Source organism: Taudactylus pleione, unplaced genomic scaffold (assembly GCF_031769625.1).
Source record: "Taudactylus pleione unplaced genomic scaffold, aTauple2 ptg000256l, whole genome shotgun sequence".
NCBI lineage: Eukaryota > Metazoa > Chordata > Amphibia > Anura > Myobatrachidae > Taudactylus > Taudactylus pleione.
In genome coordinates this window covers 18,626,638-18,649,909 of record NW_028284658.1, presented here as the reverse complement: position 1 = coordinate 18,649,909, position 23,272 = coordinate 18,626,638, and the positions used below count along the sequence as shown (strand labels likewise).

The 23,272-nt window shown below is 44.6% G+C and overlaps 1 protein-coding gene across 7 annotated transcripts; it reads left to right on the top strand.

Annotated features, from left to right (window-relative positions):
• The first annotated feature begins 1,913 nt into the window (after positions 1–1,913).
• LOC148515001 (uncharacterized) lies at positions 1,914–23,065 on the top strand. Of its 7 annotated transcripts, none has more exons than XM_088480829.1 (5): positions 5,036–5,112; positions 15,555–15,612; positions 16,175–16,288; positions 20,731–20,803; positions 22,341–23,065. In XM_088480829.1, the coding sequence occupies exons 3-5, from the start codon at positions 16,184–16,186 to the stop codon at positions 23,039–23,041; spliced, it is 879 nt and encodes a 292-aa protein (XP_088336955.1). In that variant the 5' UTR covers positions 5,036–5,112; positions 15,555–15,612; positions 16,175–16,183; the 3' UTR covers positions 23,042–23,065. The 7 variants fall into 7 exon arrangements, with proteins under 7 accessions (XP_088336957.1, XP_088336953.1, XP_088336955.1 ...); XM_088480826.1 differs by having other exon boundaries at positions 15,555–15,658; positions 22,344–23,065; XM_088480825.1 differs by having other exon boundaries at positions 15,555–15,658.
• The last annotated feature ends 207 nt before the right edge of the window (positions 23,066–23,272 follow it).

The following is a 23,272-nucleotide window of genomic DNA, read 5'->3' as shown; positions in this document are numbered from 1 at the left end:
TCTATAAACAATACGGATCTGACCGCACGCACGCACGCACCAAGGTAGTGATATTAATTCTAGACTTAGTCTCTGCCTCTTGCAAAGGGGAGTCTGGGTTAGAGGTGTCAGCTACTTCTCCATCATCAGAACATCTCATTCTCATTCATACAGGTCTCTCATTCTGCAACATGGGGCCTGATTCAGAGCCGCTCGCAAGCGGCCGCTCGTTCACTCCGAGCGATGTTCGCACATCTGCGCATGCGTATGGGTCATAATGCGCATGCGCCAACCAGTCATTGCGGTCGGAATCGAGCGCTCGCAAAGTAGCGAGTGCCTGCTAATTTGAGTGACAGGATGAGGCTTTTGTGGGTGCTAACAGGGGAAGGTGCTTGAAAACGGGGAGTGGTGATCCGAACGCAGGCGTGCCAAACGGTCAAGACGGGCGTTTTAAGGGTGTGCATAATTAACAAAGCAGCGTCATCGACCACGTCACTTGGTTGTCTCTTAGCCTGAACTGTTCGCATGATTGCGGTAGGATAAACCTACCACAAGCACTGCGAGCAGTTCAGATGCCTTTCGATGTACTCGATTAATCAAATAAATAGCGGAGATGACGTAGGATGCAAGCGGCCAGGGGGCGTCTTTACAAAATAGCGAGCGCATGTTTCGTTCGCTCACTCAGACATAGAGGCGTCAACAGACTGCAAAGAGCGAGCGCTCAATTTAAATAGCCGGCCCCTTTTTCTGAACGAGCGAGCGCAAATAGCGTCCGGCTCTGAATCAGGCCCATGGTCTGAATGGCTGTAGAGGAAGCTGCCAGACTCTGCACTGAAGTAGAGAAAACATCCACCCATGGTGGAGGTATACCCTGTGGTAATCCCGGAGTGGGAATGACAGCCTGCTGTGACACAGGAGGGGTTTGCATAATGGTAGTCCCTGTGAGGGAATTACAGGTTGCTGTGGTAACCCATAGGAGGATAAGCAGCCGGGGACCGCTAGGCGGCCTGCAATGGAGGCCAGCATCTGTGAAAAGACCACCCTAGGGGGCTCCTGTACCGATGTCAGGGGGGTTTGAGCTACCCGGTGGGTTATAACACCTCACAAATAACCCATCCTGAATCAAATCCTCCTCACTGAAAACCGCATTACATAATCTGCATAGCAGAATGTGTGCAGAAATGTGTTCATTACCCTTGTCGGACATCTCTGCAGGGTAAAACAACACACAATATGGCACGCGGTACAATGCAACCACGAGTATGTACAAATACTAGCAGGGAAGCAATATACTGGTCCTGTCTTATGCTTGGGTAAGCTGCAGGGACCTGCTGCCTAAATATGGAACAGTGCAGCACGCAATAGTATGTGTTGTGAGATGATTAGGACTTGGACCCGGAGTGGAGCTAGGAGAGGTCTTCAGGGTAGATTGCTGGTACAGGAAGGATGCAGGTTTCAGAGGGGTATGATTCATGAATGGTCCGCTGGCAGGTGGTAGCCCAGGCGGAGGTAAACCCGACAGATATGCTGAGGACTGCCGACTGGTAAACTGGCTGACTGGGGAGAAGCGCAGACTTTTCGGATGTCAGCAGGAGTCCCCCTAGGGGTGGTAGCCTGGAGAAGCACTGCTGTCTCACAGAGGTCTGACAAGAGTAGCTGGAGTCTGGAAAAAGCAGGGTCTGTGGATAGTAGTTAGGAACAGGTAACAGCAAGGGAGCACAGAGAACTAGTACCCAGCTTGCACTGGGATTAAAGTTGCACTGGCAAAGAAAGGACTGCTCAGCAGCCCTTAAATACCAAAGGAAGTGCATGGTTGCTAGGATTCCTGATAATGCTCTGGCTGGATTGGCTGAAATGAGTCACCTGATGAAATCCAAGATGGCGACGCCCATGTAGTGCTGCAGCACTGCCTAAAGTGACCCAAACTGACACCTGCATTCAGAACTCTGTGTCTGTGTGACCTCGAAGTATGCAGCGCTGACCTCCAGATGCCCGTGCCCCCGCCACAGCGTCCGAACAGGTAAGACTCGCTGGCCCTGGCCACACACAGCCCTGGTCGTGACAAGTATGTGACCGACCTCACAAATATTGTTTATATGAATGAGGTTATTTATGAACCACCCTAACAACACCTGTATTAGGGCATGAAATAGAGAAAGGGTATAGCCATATGCTGACAGTAGAGAAAAGAGACACAGACAGACAGCGCTAGCACAAGTCAAATGCAATGCAGGAATTGCTGCAAATTGGCACTATACTCAACTACCCTGATTCAGAATCTGGTAGGAAATAGTGCTACATACGCTGACCTTGGGAAAAGGTATGTAGGAGGACCGGACCACGCATTGTCCTGAGAGAGCTGCGACTGCACCATGAAAAAAATGGCTGCTGGAGACAGAGGGGACGTGGCCGGAGGAGGAGAGCAGCTCAGAGAAGCCAGACCTCAGAGGAAAGGCGCCCTGAGCTGAGGGGAGGAGCCGCTTAAACAGAGAAGCTGTCTCCCCTGGCCGATTATTAACCCCTGGGACGCTGGTTTCCCACACCAAAATGTCCCTGGTGGTCTAGTGGATCGTGATTGCTGGTGCCTGCGTCCACACTCAGCATCTCCGGTCTGTCCCCTGAGACCGGAGGTACCGACTGCCTTAACACATGGTTCAATGCAAGCAGCAACTCGCCTTACTTGTCCCCTAAAGTCCGGTTGCAGTCTGGGTCCTATCCGGGGGCCCTGACTAGCGTTGACCCCCGGAATGCCTCCCGAGATCCCCAGATCAGTACTGGCGTCGCGGCCTGGAGGGGTGACGGAGCGGCAGCGCAGACGTCCCTCGGACAGTCTGCTGCTGCGCGCTCAAGATGAAGTAATATTAAACTAAAATAATAAGTTTAAGGGCTGCCTAAGCAGCCCCCTGCGTAACAGTAACCTGACTCTGGCCGGGCACCAACGAAACTGAGGTGTCTCTGGCTCGGGGTATAGGGAAAGTGGACCCAGTGCATCCTGGGAGCTGAAATCTTTAACTGCGTAGTGCCCGGATTCAGGGCCTGATTCAGACCCAGACGATATTTGGGTCCGCTCCATGGGTAAAAGGGGCTTGCTATTTAAATCATGTGCTCGCACTGCGTCGTGTAAAGCCTCCCACTAAGTAATAGCGAGCGGCCGCACTATGCGCTCGCACCTGTATAAAGACACCCCTTTGCCACTCGCAACACACGTCATCTCCGGCAGTTGTAGGATTAATCGGGAACATCGAGAGCCATCGGAGCTGCTCGCAGCGCTTGTGGTAGCCTTTTCCCACCACAACATTGCGAGCAGTTCAGGCTAAAATACAACCCAGTCACGTGTGTAATAACGCTACTTTGCTAATTATGCACGCCCATTAAACGCCATTCTGAAGGTTGGGCACGCCTGCGTTCGCACATCCACACCCCCGTTTACAAGCACCTTCCCGATACCACCCACAAGCGGCACTATCTGTCACTCAAAATAGCGGCCCAACTGCGGGCTACGGGAGAGCACTTTGTCATTGCAATGACTGGTTCACGCATGCGCATTGCGACTCATAGGCATGCGCAGATTGCGAAAAATCGCTCAATGCGAGTGAGCGCAGCATAGCATCCGGGTCTGAATCAGGCCCTCAGTTCCATCACCTACACCCCAAGGTCTCCCTGTGGAGCCTATGGACCCTGAGGAAATTACAGTTGGGAGCTGATTGGTTGGTAAGTTACCTCTCTCCACTTTATCTCTCTCCAAGGCACTATACATAGACCCCAGATGCTGCACAGTGCACACACTGTCAGCAGCTATGACTAGTGATATGTGGGTTCCATCATTGGAACAGTGTTTGCTATATTCTACTCAGCTATCATACTTTCCATAAAACACTGTTAATGCCTCTCTGCACTATACCTCTCTTGGACTAACCCAGTGATTCCCAAACTGGGTGCCATGGCACCCTGGGGTGCCGCAGTGTACTTGCAGGGGTGCCACTGGTTGGTGTCTCAGGACTAAATCAAATTATTTATTGTCCATGTGATAGGGAAAACCAGAGTTGGTGGCTTTGAATCATAAACCTAAGTGCAACCCTGTCCACAACAACGTAACTGACCCTATGGATGACATATGAGCACAATTTACTTAATTTAATATATTTTTTTAAGTTTCTCAATAAGAAACTTTAAGCCATGGAGTGCCGTGAAAATAATGCTGGTACTGTAGGGCACCATGATTCAAGAAAGTTTGGGAACCACTGGACTAGCCATATAAAAGAGTCTATTCACTAAGCCTTGGAGAGAGATAAAATGGAGAAAGATAAGTGACAGCCAATCAGCTCCTGTCCGTTTACTGGCCGTGTTTGAAAAATGACAGGAGCTGATTGGCTGTGACTTATTTTTCCTCCATATTATCTCTCTCCAAGACTTAGTGAATAGACCCCCAAAATGTTTGATCTTTGGTTATATCCATTGTACCCTCCAGTGCCTAGCTTCATGGCTCCTCTATCCATCCTCCCATATCTGCTCTTCTTGATAGCATTCTCTGCATTGTTGTATTTTCTTTTTTCTGCATTTTTTTTTTCATTTTGTTCCACTCACTTCACACAGCTTGGTGCTGTTCTACATTCAGCATATTTATTCATGTTACACTTTGTACCACGTTACTCTCCATTACTTCTTTACCCCCATTAGCCTCCCATGTGGTTTTGTTTCTTAGGTCAATAGTCATTGTACTATTTGTTACTCCGCGATTCTTTTCTCTGCCATGTTTTCTGTTGCATTACATTCTATAATACTGTATGCCACTTATATTTTATAGTACTATGTTACAGCATAATTCTTTACTTTTTATTTACCCAGCAGCATGATGCTCATAGCCTCATACTACAAATGTGCACTGCATTCTTCTAACATGGATCACTAAATTAAGGGTTCGTATGCCAAAATGATTGCCGATGTTTTCTCCGCTCTAAGGGTTATAGGATTTGTAGTCTGACTGCTGTCTGACAATTGGCACAGGATGAGCATCCTGACTACATATCCCAGAAGGCATTGCTGACAATGATACCGATCACATGTTTCCCTCCTGGCCAATCCCATCTTACTTTCTTCTGTCTGCTTCCTAAGCTGTGAGACAGGAAGATACAGGTAGGTTTGTACTTCTTTTACGAGGGAGTGTTGACAAATGACATACTTTGTGACCAGCCGGGCTGTAATAATAGCAGGCTGTGCTGTGTAATAGTCAGCGTTCCTTGTGTAAGCAGCAGCTTTATGTTGTCACTATGTGTTATGGGAGACATTTAAATCCGTACATTTGTTCTTCCATTGCTCATTCTGGAATAGAGCTTTTTAACAGTACTTCTGCATCATCACTTGGAAAGGATGAATTAATGATATATGATTATTTATAGGAATGGATATTTCTTAGGACCAGTATAGTAATATTCTATGAAAAAATAATTTATATAGTAGAACAATTTAGTAAATGCAGGATTGCTACCTGGCTGGTGTTTTATTAGCAGGCTAGTAAAATTGTTAGTTATTTTCAATTTGTCTTTTAATTATTGCAAAGCCGCCAAGGATGGAGAACAACTTTTACTTGTTAGTTAGGCTCATCATTTAAACATCGCCACAATCCACAGTATACTGTAACAATTTCACTCAACATAAATTATGACACATAATTTTATATCCGATCCCTGTTCAACGTTCCCCATGGTGCCTCTGGAGGGGTGTTACTATTGCCAAGTGGCTAGTGGCTGCCACGCTCTGCCAGCCCTCCATTTCCTTCCCGTTAGCAGAGCCACAAGTATTTCACACTACAGCAATTTTTCTCATCTCTACCATTTCTGTGAAACAGTTCCTGATTTATTCATCTGGTTATCACTCAGAGCAGACTATTAGTCCATGGGGTCATTCTCCTTAGGCTGCATGTGCAGCAGCTGCTTTTACATATGGTGACACACATCCACCACCCAGTTTGTTAAAAATGAAGATAAAAGGTCAGGAGAAGGACATTAAGTAAAGGGCTTTGTGTGGTGGTTGGACATTTTTTGTAGTGTGATTTATTTTATTTTTTTTATCTGCCTGTTTATCTATCCTAGTAAATAAATAGACCAGATCACCTCAGCCGCTCCAGCCCTTCCCGTCCCGTTATTCCTCCACCTAATGTACACTGTGCATGCATCTTATGTATGATGTGCGCAAACACGATGACCTAATTTTTATCAGGCTCCGCTTTTATAATAATATACATGATTTTAAAATTCAGTTAAACTATTATACTTTGATTTCGTCATAGTATCAGTGGTCTGTGTAAAAATTTAGTTTAGTGAAGCATCCCCTTCTATGGTTTATGGTCTGGGTACTTTGATCATCCTCTGGGACTGGACGGCACTTGGACTTATCTTATACACCATGTCGATACTAATGAAATGTCAACATGGTGATAATATTGGCAAGCAGTTTGTAGCCTAATGGTAACCTTAACACTAATGTCAACATTTTCACCATGTGAACATTTTGCAGATGTTGACATGTTAAACGTTGACATCATAACATTCAACATTCTGGTGTCGACAGAATGCTGAATGTCGGCAATCTGGCTTCATGCCTGCTGGATGTAGTTTTCAGCAGTTGCTCCTAACCTGTTTGGACAGACCACTGCAATGGAACTGTGCGACTGCTCTTGTTTTCTCTACAGTTCTACATTTTGTATACATTCGTTAAATTTAAATATGGCGACACCCTCCTTAATTTCTGTAGACTAAAACTGGCCCTACCATAACAAACAACAATTATTTCCCTAATGGTGAGCAGGGTATGCAGTTATCCTGTTCAGAATGTGGAATTTTATGATGTCGATATATGAGCTGTCAGCATGATGGAAATGTTGTTATAACCGTTGCCTCAAAATTGCCTTGTCGACATTTTGTCAGTGTCAACATGCTGTACATGTCAACATGTGGTCTGTCGACATTTGCCGCCCCTTACAAGCACCTGGGCAATATCATTAAGCTGAAGTGAGGGGCCACCATACTTTCTATTTATAGTTCTGAGAGGCATGAAGGGAGCCAGCATTGGGACGATGTGCTGGTCCGTATAGTGCCATTTGGAGGTTTTGGGGTACCACCTAGGTGAGTCAGCTTTCGGCTTATACATGTCCTTTTATTATATGACCCAGAGTGGGTGCTACTATTAGGTAGCAATAATTATTTTGGGGTGAGTGTTTGGGTGTGGGGCCCCCGGGGTTATTCTGGCTGGGCCTTTTTCAGGGCATCACCACTTAATTCACATAGATATTTTTTCATCACTTTTCTATTTGTTTGTTTATTATTTATGTAATTTTAATTATTTTTTATTATATTGATTATCTTTTACACATCTATACATTTACACTTCACTATCACATTTTCTTCCATTATTCGTGTGATGCCCTGGGAATGGTCCTTGGCTGGATTCTTTTGGGGTGCCTTGCGCCTCGGATGTGAACCCCTTAATGTGAGGGACGCCGGTATAGAGGAGCCTTGACGTTGGCCCGGCGCTTAATCATATATTTGCAAATGTATGCAACTAATACCTCTATTATCAAGTAGGATTCAAGTATTTTTGCTAATATTGCTGCAGTGTGCTGGAGGGAATATCCCTTTTTTTTTCTCTGACATTATGAATGTCGACATGGTCACTGACGGCCTAATAACTTAGCAATGCACAAGTTGCACCACAATGTGTGAACATGGATGATGGATCATGGTTGGAAGGAACATAATAAACTGTGGCTATCTCCTATTTGTATACTCGTTGTACAGTAGTGATCCCTGATTCCAATCCTTTCACTATTGGGGACATACATAAAGCCATTTTACAAATGAACACAGCATCAGTAATTGGTCTTTGTAGGACATTATATTTATTTGCACCCCCACTATGTTGTGTAAAAGGGGCAGAGTTTCACCCAGGGAAAATCTTTTGTGTAACATTTAGTGAAATTAAGTAAAGCCATACGTAAAAGAGCTTGTCCTATACTAGGTCGTATCTGCTAACAAAGGCTAATATACTAGTTTTGGGTTAGTTATAAAAACTGAAAGTACAACATAATGGGCCTGATTCAGACTTGTACATTATGTGCATTGGTGATGCGAATATATGTTAATGCCACAGGAGGCGTCTGTAGGCAAGACATGCCCACAGCCGACATCACATATCTGAGGTCTGTGTAAGTCTAAGCTTACTCAGAATGGCCACCAGAACTCCACTGCCAAGGCTAGTAAATTTGCGACGGAAGACGCAGACACTGGCCTCGTCACGCCCACAAAATGGGGCCGATGCCCCAAATTCTGAAACTGAGAGCCTCCCTGTCCCCAAATGACAGCAGCCTGTCAATCAAATCATGGCGGATGAGGAAGACTTGAAAACCGGAGGCGCAGCTGCATCGCACATGCTCACTGCAGCTTCGGTACATGCACAATTCACCTACTGTATTTGTACATTAACCCTTGGGTTTATTTACTTTCCATCGTAAATATTTGAAATGAGGTATAAGAGAATCATCAATACAAATAGTTAAATAGGTAAAAGTAATAAATGTAACAGAAAAAGAAAAGAATAGTAAAAAGCAATAATAAACCAAACAAATATAAATAATTGATAAGATAAAGATATAAATGAAAACATTAATAGAATATACAGTGCGCATGTATATACATATCATACTTGCCAACTCTCCCTAATTGTTAGGGAGACTCCCTGAAATATATATATTTTTTTTAAATGAGTAATTTTTATTTACATTTTTTGAAAAACACCCCAACAAAATAAAATAGTACAAATCAATAATGTTGCCAGACATAAAATATAACTGAGAACAAAATAATGGCCATATTGACATTAAAATGATGAATAATATAGCAAACATATATAGCAAAGGATATACTACTAGCTCAAGACCAAAATAGATATTCTAACGTACACCCATAGGCACCATCTGGGTGCACGCAATATAAAACAAACTGAAAGCAGGTCATTAATAAAACATATCAAAGAATGGCCTTCAGCCATCACATATAACAGAATATAATAAAATATATAAATAATAACATAAAAAATTATATTTGCCAAAATATCTAATTTAACCACAATTGAAATACAACCCACCCATAATCTAAAGCAAGACTCCCTGAAATTTTCCACATAACTATATTTTAATTTTAGTTATTTACTTAAATACTTTTAGGGAGTGTATATTTCTAATGCTAATTAAGACATTATTATTTATAAAACAGGTATTGAGTTTTACAGCACACAATTTCTACTTCAGGGTCCATAGGGTATCCACAGGATACCTTGGGGTATAGGCGATGGCGGCAGACATCCAGGCACCACAGAGTTAAATTTTCAGCCTCCCAGGATGCACTGGGGTCCCTCTCTTATACCCCGCCCCCGAGCCTCAGTTTTCGTCGGTGCCTGGCCGGACCAGTCGCACCGTACAGAGGGGGGTCTTTTCAAGGCCTCTGAAGATTTCTTCGCAGCTGTGGCTGCACAACTAGAGTGCTCCAGCATAGGACAGTCAGTATTGACGTCCATGCTGTCACTCCTACACCCCGCCGGTACCAGAACGCCGGTACCCTTCCGGGGATGCTGGTAGGTAGCTGGGGTCACAGCTAGCGGTGACCCCGGTACCTGGACTGTGGCCGGATGCACGGGGGACAAGGTAAGTGGCGGGTTCCCGCGGTGGGCACCCGCCGGTAACACAGTCCTTTTTGGTCCCCAGGCAGGGGGCTCCTTGGGGACCGGCTGCGCGTAGGGCCAGGTACTGATCCTGCGCCTTCCACTAGACCACCAGGGACAGTGGACCGCAGCATGTGCGGTACAGCGCGGCGTCCCAGGGGTTAATAGCAGGCCAGGGGAGAACGCCTTCCCTGTCTCACAGCCGGTGTCTCCCCCGCTGCACAGTGCCATTCCACAGCGGTCTGAGCGGGCTGTGTCAGCGCTCCTCCCCCGGGTCCGCCTCCTCTCTGCTCCTCGGTGGCCATTTTCTCACTACATGTGCTGGGAATGACAAACGCTGCTGGAAGCTGTTACAGGTGCCAATGCGGTCCGGGTCCCCCGCATACCTCTCCTTCAATTAAGGTCAGTGTATGCAGCACTGTTTTCTACCAGGCTCTGGTCTGTGTAGTTGATCACAGTGCTTGTAATGCAGGATGTTATCTGTGCATTGTATGTGACTTAAATGCTAGCGCTGTTTGCCTGTACTTTCATTTCTGACTGTCAGCCATTTTCCTATCCCTGTTATTCTTCTGCTACAGCCCTTGCGGTGCGGTGTTGCAGGGTGTTTATTACCTCACAGTAAACGTGGTTTTTCTGTGTGGGAGGTCACATACGCTCCGTTCACACTCCTCATGTCTGAAAGTGAACGAGGATATCCTCTTCCAGCTATAATGTACTGATATCATGTGCAGTTAGCGGAGGGATATGTACACGCTGAGGGTTTATGGAGGGCATGTTGTATTATATATCATGCCCCATTTCTGTCACTGTGCCTGCACAAAAAGGGGACCGCCCTCGGCTGGCTAAGATGCTTACAGCCCTTGTGGGCAACGCCCCCTGTGTTTCCCCATAGGGGTTATCGCAGCGAGTGGTGGTCTCATCACATGCAGGGGTCCCTGGGCAGTTGATGGTACCCCAGTGTATCCTGTTTTTCGCCCCCTAGGTCTCGCAGGAGCCTGTGTGGGTGAATTTATTGTCCAAATGGTATAGCGCCTGATGGACGTTTTACAGGGGGAGTCACCATTTCGGCCTTCTAAATGGCCTTTCGGGTCTCAGAGGAGTAAGGACATAACGTCTGATGACTGTGACATTATTGACTTTTTCAGACACGAGCACCTTAGTGCAAAGGAGGCGTAGTCTGGGTCTAAAGTCTATATACCTGGCCTTATACGGGCAGTCCGTCCGGCTTTGGTTATTACACATCCCCCGTGGCTAAATCCAAATATGCCTTCTTTAAGGATAAGGGTGTTGCCACTGTACTTCCTCTATCTGGTCAGGTGGATCATTTAGAGGAGGCGTGGAAAATCCGGGTAAGCGGTTCCAGCCTCAAAAACGGTTGAGCTTTTGCATACCCCTTTGCGGATTATAATTTTTCCGAATGGGAGTTACCTTTACGGGTAGATTCTCATGTTACACGCCTAGTGAGGGGTGCTACGTTGCCCATGCCCTCCAGGTCCTCCTTGAAGGAGGTTACACATTGCAAGGTGCAAATATATCTAAAATCCAATTATTCCCTTGCTGGAGGGGCTTCCAGCCCGGCTATGGCCGTGTGCTGGGGGGCCAGAGCCATGGAGCGCTGGGTAGGTAACTGGATCTCTGCACACTGACTCTCCAGCAGAGCAGGTGGATAGTGGCAAATTCTCAGAGACTTAGCCACGTTCATAATGAGACAGTCTTACATATAGCCTACTCCTTTCCAGAATCTCCTCGGCAGCAGTAGCGGCTCACCGCTCCCTGTGGTTGCGCTCTTGGAAAGCGGACGCAGATTCCATTTGGAATGCTTTGCCTTTTACGGGACAGGTCCTGTTTGGCCCTCATCTGGACACAATTGTGTCCCCGCAGGCAGCAGCTACGTCTGCGTGTCTGCCATCAGCTACAGTCCCATCGGGGTCTGGGGCTTCGTTTTTTTCGGCCCTGTGAGGCCAGGGTAAGTCTAAAATATAGCTTTCCAAGACAGTCAGTAGCCAGGAAATCTGCTCAACCATAAGAACAGGCTTGGATTACAAGACGTCCTACTCCCAAGTTGGACTATAAGCCTTCAGCCTCATGGGACGGGCCTCCTCTCGGGGGACCCCAGAGTTGGAGGCCGGCTTCTCCAGTTCGCCCAGTGCTGGTGTCTTACCACCACGGACACTGGGGTAAGGGAAGTATTTTCTTGAAGGTATGTCCTCTCCTCCCGGTAAAAGCCTCCCAGACGGTTTTTAGTTACAGGTCTTCTGTCAATTCAAGACAAGGCCCTGCAATTTTTGAGGGTGTTACACTCTATGCTCCAGGCAGGAGTTATAGTACCTATTCTGTTGCCCCAAAGGGGAACGAGGTATTACTCCATCCTCTTTCTGGTACAGAAACTCAATGGGTCTTACCTGGACATCCTCAACCTCGAATCCTTCAACAAATTCTTAAGGGTTTCTCGGTTCAGGAGGGGGACCCTGCATTCCATCATTCAATGGAGCCTGGGAATTTTGTGGTGTCGTTGGATATATTCAGGGTGACTACCTGAATGTCCCTATGTTCTTAGCACACCAGTGTTTTTGTTTGCAGTGGTCGATAAGCATTTCCAGTTTTACCAGGGTCATGGCAGTTATGGCAGCCCACCTGCGGATGCAGGGGTCCGCTTGTTACCCAATCCGGGAGACCTCCTGTTGTTACCAGGGTCTCCAGAGATACTTCAGTGCCATCTGCAACGGACAATATCTGTGTTGCTACGTTAGGGCTGACTGATACACTGGAAATGGTCCTCTCTGATTGTTCACAGAGGATGCTCCATATCCCAACATCTGAGGATCTTTGTGATTGAGGAAAAGATCTCTGCATTACAGGCAAAGGTACGCAGTTGCCTGCAGAGTCGCCGAGTGTCTATTCACTCGGCAATGTGGTTCCTGGGTTCCAGGGTGTCGCTGTTCGACATGGTGAAGAGTACCCAGTTTCACTCTGAACCACTAGAAAAATTGATCCTCTCCGGATGGGATGGGTTGCCCCATAGGATAAAGTCAATAGTGCTTTTCCCGGAGATTTGTCTCTCTCTGGCCTGGTGGCTGCGGAAAGCTCACCTAAACAAGGGGCACCCCCTTTGGGATTGCGGACAGGGTCCTTCTGACGATGGACGCCACTATCCGTGGCTGGGAAGCAGTGACGGGTCTACACTTGTTCCAGGGAAGGTGGACACCAGTAGTTGTTGCGCTTCCCATAAACATCTGAGAACTCTGAGCAGTATTCAAGGTTCTCCAGCATGCAGGACAGGTCCTCCACGGAAATACCGTGCAGGTACAGTCTGACAACGCCATCATGATGGCTTATGTAAACCACCTAGGAGGTTCCCGAAGTCGGGAGACACTAACAGTGGTGTCCCGAATTCTGGCTTGGGTGGAAGGCTATATCTCTGCCGTCATCGTCAGTGTTCATTCAGGAATCCTCAGATGGAAAGCAGGCTTTCCCAGCCGTCAGGACGTGCATTCAGGGAAATGTCCTCTTCATCAGGAGGTGTTCAATCTTCTGGTGAACAAATAGAGCCTTTCAGAGATGAGACTCTTATGGTAGACGTATGTAGGTCCAGTGGACCTTCCAAATTGTGTACCTCGTCCCTCCGTTATCCCTTCTTCCTCCAGTAATAGCAAGAAGGAGGCGCGCTCCTGCTGATAGCTCGTGCTTGGGCCAGAAAGCACTATTACTCAGATCTTTGGAGCCTTTCAGTTAACACTCCGAAGCTGTTGCCTCTACGACCGGACCTGTTGTCTCAGGATCCTGGCTGATACCCAGACCTGGGTTGTCTGTCCTTGACGGTGTGGCGGTGGAGACTGCCCTCTTAAGGTCTAAGAGTTTTTCCAGCTCTATAGTTAACAGGGCTTCTGTCCATGCTAAGAGCTGGGAAGCTTTTATCTGCAAGAATTTACCATCAGGTATGGCATACTTTCTTTCAGTTGTGTCGCCCTAGAGGCTATGCTCCTCAGGTATTCCGGATTTCCAGAGTGTTGGCTTTCCTACAGGTGGGCTTAGATAACGGTCTTCGCCTTGCTTACCTGAAGGTGCAGGTTTCTGCCCTGTTGGTTTCATCGTAGGATTGTTACTCTTCCTGATGTCCGCACCTTTGTGCAGGGTGTACATTATATTCAGCATCCCTTTGTTCCACCTGTGGCTCCTTGGGATTTGGCTGTGGTCCTTAGGGCTTTCTGTTTGATCCACTGGGCTCAGTGGTTTTCAAATGGCTTACAGCTAGGACTGTATTCCTTCTGGCCATTGATTCGGCCGGTAGGATCTCAGAATGGGGGGCTCTGTCATGTAGACCTCCCTTTTTTTCTCATCTTTCCTAGGAACAGGGCAGTGCTTCGCACTTGCCCTGGTTTTTTACCTACGGTGGTGTCTAGTTTCCACATCAATGAGGAAATTATAGTACCTGCCTTTACTTCCCCAGTCCTTTCTTGGTGAGGCCTCTTTGGATGTGGTACGGGCTCTAAGAATTTAAGTTGACTGTACCAGTCCATTTAGGAAATCAGACTCTCAGTTTTGTCCTTTCTGGTTTCCATAAAATGGGTTGGCCTGCCACTATGCTCACTTTGGCAGGATGGATTCACAGGTCTTCCTGTTCCATCCTCTATTAAAGCTCTTCCACTAGGTCTGTGGGTCCTTCGTGGGCAGCTCGGTGTGGCGCCTCAGCGGTGATTGGCAGCCACGTGGTCATCTGTCCATATTTTTGTAAGGTATTATGCTTTTGATACCTTCGCCTCTCAGGATGCTTCCTTCGGGCGGCGGATTCTCCTTACAGCACAGGAGCGTCCCCACCCTTAAAGGATACTGCTTTGGGACATCCCCAAGTTATCCTGTGGATACCCTATGGACCCTGAAGTAGAAAATATGAGATATGGTAAGAACTTACCCTTGTTATCTCTATTTCAACGAAGTCCATAGGGTTCCACAGGACTCCCGCCCTGTCGCACCTGTACTGCAGATGGGCTTTGATCTGGTCACCGGTTTCTCCGTCTCCTTCTGGTGAGAATGTGATTCTTGTGTGTTCCAGACTGTCTTCTCTCTCTTTTTTGCTCCTGCTCCGGCCTATGGCTTGTTACGAAACTGAGTGGCCTGGGGCTCGGGGGCGGGGTATAGGAGAGGGACCCCAGTGCATCCTGGGAGGCTGAAAATTTAACTCTGTGGTGCCTGGATGACTGCCGCCATCGCCTGCCGCCATCGCCTATACCCCAAGGTATCCTGTGGAACCCTATGGACTTCGTAGAAATAGAGATAACAAGGGTAAGTGCCACACTGTGTATCCAGTCCAGAATTGGTTGATTTCAGTATCCAGATATCTAATCCGGACCAGTTAGAGCCACTGCAGTGACGGACATCCCTTTGCAGCAGCTCACACTTGTCCATGTCCAAAGACTGGAGCCAATCGGTGGGCTGAATATCTTTACTTGTTTATGAAGGTTAAATTAGAGATAAACCATGAGAGAGAGAGGAGGGAAGAACACCAATGCTGAGCACAACAGCTATTGGCCCATCAAAAGATGGGTTCATAATACTAATTGTGTTATATTTGGATAGGCACATTCCAGGTCCCTGAAAAGGTAGTTTTAGATATTTTGCAAGTTTTCATACATCTCTATATGTTTATAAATAGAATTAATTTACCACGGATAAATCTTTAAATGTTAGCCTATGATGATGTATATGTTCTGGGTCTTGAGGTGGGAGTTGTTGAGCAATTTGTACTGTACTCTTGCTGTATGCAGCTGTATTTTGTGTGTACAGGAGTTTCGAATACGTTACAAGATGTGATTGAACTGTTGTCTGTTTTACAACATGAATATTACTTTCCATTTACTCTGACGCAGAAGATCCCCCGACTCCAACTAGGTGGAAGAGCAGAAAGGCTCACAAGATCAGGCAAATGTAAGAGCTCTGATGCAGGCCGCACAGGAGTGCAATGACAGACAGGGCAAGTTCCTGAAATTACTGCTGGGGCCATTCCCTTTGAGTCTGGACATCCCCAGCATTGCACCGCAGCCCACACAATGCCCATCCACTTCGCACCAGCACCCCCGTTATACCTCTGTCCCACCAGTAAAATAATAATAATATAAAAAAAAAAACAGTTTTGTGTACTAGTACTGGTTCTCAAACTTGGTACTTCTGACCCCAAACAGTGCATGTTTTCCAGGTCTCTTCCCAGAATCACATGTGAAATAATTAGCTCCACCTGTGGATCTTTTAAAATGAGTCAGTGAGTGATGACTACACCTGTGCACCTAGTAGGGTGATCTGGAAAACATGAACTGTTTGGGGTCCTGAGGACCGAGTTTGAGAACCACTGTAGTACTATATACAATATTTATTTTTATTAGAGAACCTGGTGATATGTCTCCTTAAACCGTTTATTGCAGTATGTAACTAGAAATATTAATTTTGATGTAATAATTGTGGACCCTCACAAATACTCTCGTTTATTTTTTAGTCCCTAAAAATGGCTGAACAAGTTATGATGTGTGTAACTTCACAGTCTTCAGAAGCCAGTCATTCAAATGAAGAAAGCATTGTGTCAGTTCAAGACGATGATACATATGTGAAGGTAATATACTTTTAAAGTAATTTGATGTATGTTTTGTAGACATATTTTATCAGTACAGCACATTGACATAAATTCACCCGGCACACCTGCGCCTATGAGATGCAACTCTTTCTACTTTTTCATGTTAATAGAATTGCTTTTCACTACTTTTTCCACTGACCTTCATGTAACCCAGAGGTTCCCAAACTCCACTATTACAGTCCAGGTTTTAAGAATATCCATGCTTGAGTCCAGATGGTTAAATCAAACTGACTGAGATCTCCTTAAAATGTGGACTGTAATGACGGAGTTTGGGAACCTCTGATGTAAGCCAAGTTGTCGTCCTCATCTCTGGAATACTTTTGCAACACAGGGCCGAATTCAATTAGCCACGAAAAGTGCCGTTTGGAGAAAAGTTTTCGCCGATTTGCACTTTTCCCCTGTTTTCAAAGTATCTCCGTATTCAATTTCCCGGAGTTTTCGCCTAGGCAAAAAAAAGTAAAAACATTTCTCCAGCAAACGGCAGTAGAAAAGAAGAGCAAAATCCATATTTTGGGATACAAATGTGGGGATTTGGTTCAGAGCCCTTTGGACATCCCCTAATGACTAATTAGTAAAAAAAAAAAAAAATGTAATTCACCCCCCCCCCAAAAAAAAATTGGGGGGACGAAAATGTAAAAAGTGTTTGAAAATGGGTAAAAAAGTGGGGGCCCTGGTATTTGGGGGGATGTATGGATGAGACAGGTGTTTTTGAGATTGCAGGAGGCTGCAACAAAATAAGTTCACTAAATACTTTTATTAGGGCTACTACTACTATTCTATATTGATTCTCAGAGTCACTGAAGCTTTTTATGGGGTACAGACTGATTTACCCCCAAAAAATATGTATTTTCGCTCCTTCTGCTTTGTAAAACATTCGCCTATCTGCGTTTTTGCGTGTTTTACAATTGAAAAGGGCAGAAAGCTGGGCGCGCATGGAGAAAACATTGCGTCAAAACAGGCGAGGCAAATTCAAACCACTTTTCACCAGACGGCACTTTTCACGGCTAATTGAATTCGGCCCCTAGGCTCATACCTAGGGATAATTGTAAAGTGCCTCAAAATATCAACATACAAAATAAAATATTTTATTTTTACTTCTACGGGAAAATATTTAAAATGCATAATAGAGATATTTAGTATATAATCTATATCAATAAATAAAAAAACAATATCTACTTTACTTGCTGAGATGATACATTGTTTTGTTTTTAAAAAAAAAAAAAAACCTTGAGTATAGTTAATTTATATTAAAAACATGTTCTATTATTTTCACCGTCATCCATACAGATCACTTATTATAATAATACAATAGATACAATCAGGGCTGGTGCTAGGCTGTTCTGTGCCCCCTGCAAACTATAAATTTGCACCCTCCCACCCATATTCTATAAAGGAACAGCGTGCCCTGAAAAGACGTGGTCTCACAAGTAAGGGACTTGACAACACATAAGGACCCCCAATTCAAATTACACCATACAGTAGCGGATTCTTATTCATATTTTACCGCACGTAGTGTCCAATTCACATTACACCATATAGTGTCCCTTATTCACGTTACGCTACACAGTAGTGACCCTTATACACATAATGTCACAGTAGTAGTGTCCTTTATACACATGTCACAGTAGTACTGATAGTAAACCAGACGGCATCATCCTAGGGCAGTATTTATGCAACATGTGACATGCGCTTTCGGTCATGTGATCCTATTCTTCCACTGCATCGCAGCCTTTCCTACTATTTACATGTTTGTTGCCCATGGTGTTTCAATTACCAAATAAAAACACTTAGAATAAATGTGTCAAAGCAATACAGGGGGACAATTAGGTAACATTGGTAATGAAAATGTGGGAGCAGGGTGTTTGGTGGTCAGTCTAGTAGAGCTTCACTGGGGCTCATAGACCTCCGCTTACACCCCTAGGAAGCTTTTTCCATTATCCGTAAAATAGGTTACACATCGGTAATGGGGGGGAGTACGGGGTGTACCCTCCATTTGGATCTTCGATAAGAACATGACCTCCACCTACTCTGCGCCTGGTGGGATGGCTGCTACCTACAGTAACACAAACACCAGGAACATTTGTATCAGTAACACATACAAAATATAACATAATGACAGCTGCATTATTATTCCATTTACCAACATGGCAGAAACCATTTAGCATTTTGCAGCAAATGAAGTAGCATTTTTAATGAAGTGACCGTCAGATAATACAGGAAACATCCCAGTGACCACCATATAATGCAGGGAACATTGCAGTGACCGCCAGATAAAGCAGAGGGCGTAGCAGTGACCACCAGATAATGCACACAGGGTTATTCAATTTGGAGCAAAAAGTTCGGGATGACGTCATTTTTGCCGATTTCAATTATCCCCATATACAATTTCAAAGACTTTTCACAGGTGCGAAAAGTCTTTGGGAAAAAAACGGGGATAACTTTTCACCATGTTTTACATGGTGAAAAAAGTGCAGAATTGGGCTTTAGGGGTGCAGGCTTAAAAAAAAAAAGCCTGCACCCTTGGGAATGCCCCCTTAAAACGAAATATGCAAAAAAAAAGTTACAAAAAAAAAAATCGGGACACCCCAAAAAAGTAATTAAAAAATTTTGGGGGAAAAAAAGTGTTTAAAAATAGGGAAATAGGTTCAGGGCTATTCTGCAAATATGCGGCAGGTATTTTCTAGAATAGATTATTAGCTGCAGTTGCATTTTTGCAGAATTTAAAAAAAAAACACTTTAGGGACTTAAAAATATGCTAGTACCCATTTTCATGTACCCCAAATTTGATGGGACCACTTAAAAAATGAAAAAAATAACCTAAGTGCTCTTCTGCAACACTTCTTCAATGTCGGGAAAAAAAACACCTGCCGCAGCTATTTAAAACCCGACTTACTGTTGCAGGCTAAAACGGGGGTACCCATAGTGATCCCCCATATCTGGACAGCTTTAGGGGGGTCCTACAATTTATTCCAGATAAATCCCGTTTTTTTTCACCGATCCTGTTTTGCTGGCTCCCGTTTTCGTAACTTTTTAATTGAATACGGGGATAAAGCGGGCGCGCGCCCGATACTTTATCCACAGAAAAGCTCTGATATGGAGCGAAAAGTCTAGCACGGACTTTTCGCCCAAATTGAATACGGCTGATAGAGCGTAACAGTGACCGCCAGATAATGCATAGAACATAACAGTGACCACCAGATAATGCAGAGACCATCATTGACCAACATATAACAGATAATATGAATACACCACTCACACTCACAGAAAAACAATAATTATACTCACGCGCACACACTAATACACCAGCCCAATACAGACAGTATTAACCCCCCCCCCAAGTAAAAAAACAAATACACCCCACCCCATTGAAGAACATGTTCACACCTCCACTAACAAATACCAGAAGGAGGAAGTGTCTGGTCCCTGCGGAGCTCCTGGCTAGGGTACAGGAAAGTAATTCAGACTGAGACAGGATAGACTAGGAAAGAGGTGTAGACTTGGGGCAAGGGGGTGGGGTCTTGGCAAGGGACAGGAGGGAGTAGGTTAGAAAAGTAAAGCGGTGTATGAGAGGAAGGGGTCTCAGGCGAGGGGTGGGGTCTTAGCCATGAGGGAGTAGATTACAATAGTCAGACAGGTTAGATGAGGTGGCGGGCACTCTGGGTGAGAGGCAGGACTTGGCTAGGGTGAACAGATTACATAGTATAGAGTGGTGATAGGCAGGGTAGAGGATAGGAGGGGGTGGAGACTCCAGGTGAAGGGACAGGAGATTCAATAGAATACAGTCAGAGACCAGGGTAGTGACAGGGTAGAGGATAGGAGGGGGTGTAGACTCTGGGTCTCAGGGAGGGATCACTGGGGCATCCACACTGAGCAGGCACTGGCAGCTGTACAGAGGAGTAAAAAAAAGTACGGTCACCCGGCCATCAGTCACAGCTCCTGCGCCCCTCACTTCAAGCTACATTGTACTGGCCTGGGGAAGGGGGGTAAAACAGGCACAGCACAGCTGGCAGCAGCAAGAATTGTCTCAGCAGCAACTGCAAGGAGAGCACCTCTCCAGCCTGGAGCCTCCCTGCAGTGCAGGATCTGCTGAGCAGTTTGCACCAGCCCTGGATACAATGCCCTGAAAGGTATCAATGAATGCGACATCAGTCTTCTCTTTACCAGTTTACCATGAACAAAGCTTTCCTTTTATAAAGTTGTTTGTGGTTAAAACAGCAACATAACATTACAGCTCAGAGCTTTATTATAAATTGGATACATATAATACATACAGTCTCAAAAATTGTTAAAGGCAGTGGTACAGTACACCGTAAATTTATGAATGTAAATAATTTCATTTTACGGGTGTGTCCTATTCATACACCCAGGTTAAGGCATACACCATCATTATAGCTGATAGTGTTTTAATGTGTACTTTTCAGTTATCAGTACCTGATATCAAGAATGAGGAAGAAGACAAATTATGTAGCAAACCAGAAAAAGATATGAATTTAGGTGAGTATTTGTGCATATTAGTATAATGTGGGAGAGATGTACTAAGCCTTGGAGAGAGATAAAGTACCAACCAATCAGCTCCTAACACGTTACAGTCTGTGTTTGAAAAATGGCAGTTAGTAGCTGATTGTCCGGTACTTTATCTCTCGCCAATACCTAGTACATCTCCTTGTGTGTTGTGCATATTGATCTATGCATTTTTTTTTTAATGTTATATTTAAAATCTTTATTTTGAAAGTATAGCTCCTTTTATTATTTTAATAAAAATGTGTAGGTGAATGGGGTTTTTAAAAATGTTGCACTAGTCTATTTTGACGTCCCTCCCGAGCGGCCACTCGGCCTACAAATAAATGCTAAAACGCAAAACGTGTTCCTTTTTTTTCACATAATTGATTGTTTTTTGACAGCCCCAAGTTAACCTAATGATCACACTTGCACCCCATGCTTATAATCCAGGGGTATATCTTTTAGCTCTTCTTTCAACCTCACAACAATTCACTGTCCAAATTCTGCTGCTATCATTTACAGAAGTTACACAACAATCCACCACTTTCTTGGTTCATGCACTTATTATCTATACCTTGACTTCAGTGCAGTAACTGGCCTCCCTCTCCATGGCCGGATTAAGGGCCACATGGGCCTGGGGCTAAAAATGTTCAAGGGCCTATTGTGAGAAGTGGAGGAGCTATGACCAGTACTATGTTAGCCTACATTAGCAGCCCAAGAGTCTTCCTAAATACCCAATAATAGAATTTTTTTTTTTGTGAGGAAAATAGAAATACAACCTTAGCAGTTCTGATTTATGGCTGAGCGTTCATCAGGATGTGAGCGTTTCATGTGACATCCTGGGGTTGTAGCCCCATTCACTCCATTGTTAATCTGGTCCTGTCTCCCTTAGTCATTTGCTGAGTAGCAAATATCATCTCATTCTGTTCCCTCTAGTGGACAGTTTCAGAGCTGGATAAGCATGTGCAATTTTGGATCGACAACTATAACGAAATGAAGGAAACTGGTAACTGTTCTATTTTTAAATTCAATAGTCAGTCCTAGGAGACCTACAGGACGTGATAACATTTACCATTGCTGCACATTGGGCCTGATTCAGAGTTGGGAACAGAGTAAGATAGAGCAAGTAACTGTGTACCTGGACAAACCATGTTGCAATGCAGGGGGTGCAAATACATAATTTTTTTTGCATGTGGGGTAAATACTGGCTGTTTTGCATGTAGCCCACAAATGCTGGAAAGCTTTATTTTTACACTGCAACTTAGGTATCTGTTTGGACACACCACTCCCAAATCTAAATAATCTCTCTGCACATTTTAAATCTGCCCCACCTGCAGTGCGGCATGGTTTTACCAAGATGATCAGTTACTTGCTCTTTCTTACTCTATTCCCAAATCTGAATCAGGCCCTTTGTTAACTAATAAATTGATGCACAAGAAACTCAGACTCACTTTAAATGTGCTAAACTATTTTATTCTGTTTATAAATCATTGGAGTTACTTGACCTAATTTTGTATTTCTTGTTTGGTAGAAGTGCCTGACAAAGAGCGCACAGAAGTCTCCGCTTCTCCTATGTCTTTACTTCCAAAAGAGTCTGGAGTAAGACAACCAACTGAGAAAATAATAGAACGGAAACCCATTGAGGAATCCTTGTCAGACATCCCAATGGATAAATTCCAGAAAGTCTGCAGCACAGACTGTGGCAGTGCATCTACAGCGGGTAGAGAAGGCCGAGTTTTAAATACTTTTCTCAGTAACAACTTAGATAAGTTTCAGCGTGACATTGAAGAAGAAACTACCCCTGAATTTGATAGCATTTCTTATCCACCAACTTTTGACATGCATGTAAGTGGTACAGGCGACAAGCCATATGGATGTAAATATTGCACACGTAGATTTTCCCACAGATCAAGCCTCTACCGGCATCAGAAAAGCCACACAGGAGAGAAGCTTTATAAATGTTCTCAATGCAATAAAGCATTTACCAACTCCTCAAATCTCAGTGTCCATTCAAGAATCCATACTGGGGAGAAGCCATATGAGTGCAATGGGTGCGGGAAGAAGTTTACACGCAAATTTGCCCTTGACCAGCACCTGAAAATCCACAGACAAGAAAAGTTATACATATGCTCCCACTGTGGAAAGAGCTATTCAGACTATTTCTTTCTTCTTAAACATCAACAAATGGAAAAATCTTCTGTCATCCATATTCCTGACAGTATTATGAAATAAATCAGGATTATTATCCATTTTGTATTCAGTAGTTTTAGTTGTGTTTTTCCTTAATCCATCTATTATGATTCCTTGATCCCTCAAAATTACAGCTTTTGTATACCAGCCTCATAACCATTTCATTTATGAAACCAGTGCAAAGGAAAAAATTGCTGTTTCACACAGCAAACCAATTAGATTTTATCTGTCATTTCTCTAGTACAAGAAAATTGTTCTGCATGAGGGAACAAG

Coding starts and splice junctions, on each gene's coding strand:
- LOC148515001 (XM_088480825.1), top strand. Junction 16,289..20,730: donor ACGATGATACATATGTGAAG/GTAATATACTTT, acceptor TGTACTTTTCAG/TTATCAGTACCTGATATCAA. Junction 20,804..22,340: donor AGAAAAAGATATGAATTTAG/GTGAGTATTTGT, acceptor CTTGTTTGGTAG/AAGTGCCTGACAAAGAGCGC.